The following is a 438-nucleotide window of genomic DNA, read 5'->3' as shown; positions in this document are numbered from 1 at the left end:
GGCGGCGCCGCCGCGGCGGGCGGCAGTCGGGCGGCAGCGGCCGGTGCGGGAGGCGGCGCGGGCGCGCCCATGGTGCGGCATGTCCAAAACGCTGCGGAAGAAGCGGCACTGGCTGAGCAAGGTGCAGGAGTGCGTGGTGTCCTGGGGCGGCCCGGCGGGCCCCGACCCCGAGCTGCTGCACGGCGGCGCCGAGCGCGGCGAGTTCCCGTACCTGGCGGGCCGACTGCCGACGGGCGCCGAGGGCGCGCCGGGCCCCGCGCTGCTGTCGGGCAAAGCGCCGGCGCCGGGGGACGTGCTGCTGGAAGTGAACGGCACCCCGGTGAGCGGCCTGACGCACCGCGACACGCTGGCCGTCATCCGGCACTTCAGGGAGCCCGTGCGACTCAAGACCGTGCGGCCAGGTGAGCCCGCAGGCCGCGCCCGTCCGCTGCGGGCCCG

General features: G+C 78.3%; 1 protein-coding gene across 3 annotated transcripts in view; it reads left to right on the top strand.

Moving 5' to 3' along the window:
- The first annotated feature begins 45 nt into the window (after window positions 1–45).
- Window positions 46–438, top strand: part of MAGI3 (membrane associated guanylate kinase, WW and PDZ domain containing 3) — a 51057-nt gene continuing 50664 nt past the window's right edge. For all 3 annotated transcript variants that reach the window (XM_042833580.1, XM_042833579.1, XM_042833582.1), the window contains exon 1: window positions 46–401. In XM_042833580.1, coding sequence (XP_042689514.1) covers window positions 80–401 — 322 coding nt within the window. In that variant the 5' untranslated portion in view covers window positions 46–79. The remainder of the gene's footprint in view (window positions 402–438) is intronic.

This window comes from Centrocercus urophasianus, unplaced genomic scaffold, assembly GCF_019232065.1.
Source record: "Centrocercus urophasianus isolate 14NV4802_14NV808 unplaced genomic scaffold, USGS_Curo_1.0 seq_42, whole genome shotgun sequence".
Taxonomy (NCBI): domain Eukaryota; kingdom Metazoa; phylum Chordata; class Aves; order Galliformes; family Phasianidae; genus Centrocercus; species Centrocercus urophasianus.
Note: the sequence above shows the minus strand (reverse complement) of the source record. Positions and strands in the feature narration are given on the sequence as shown.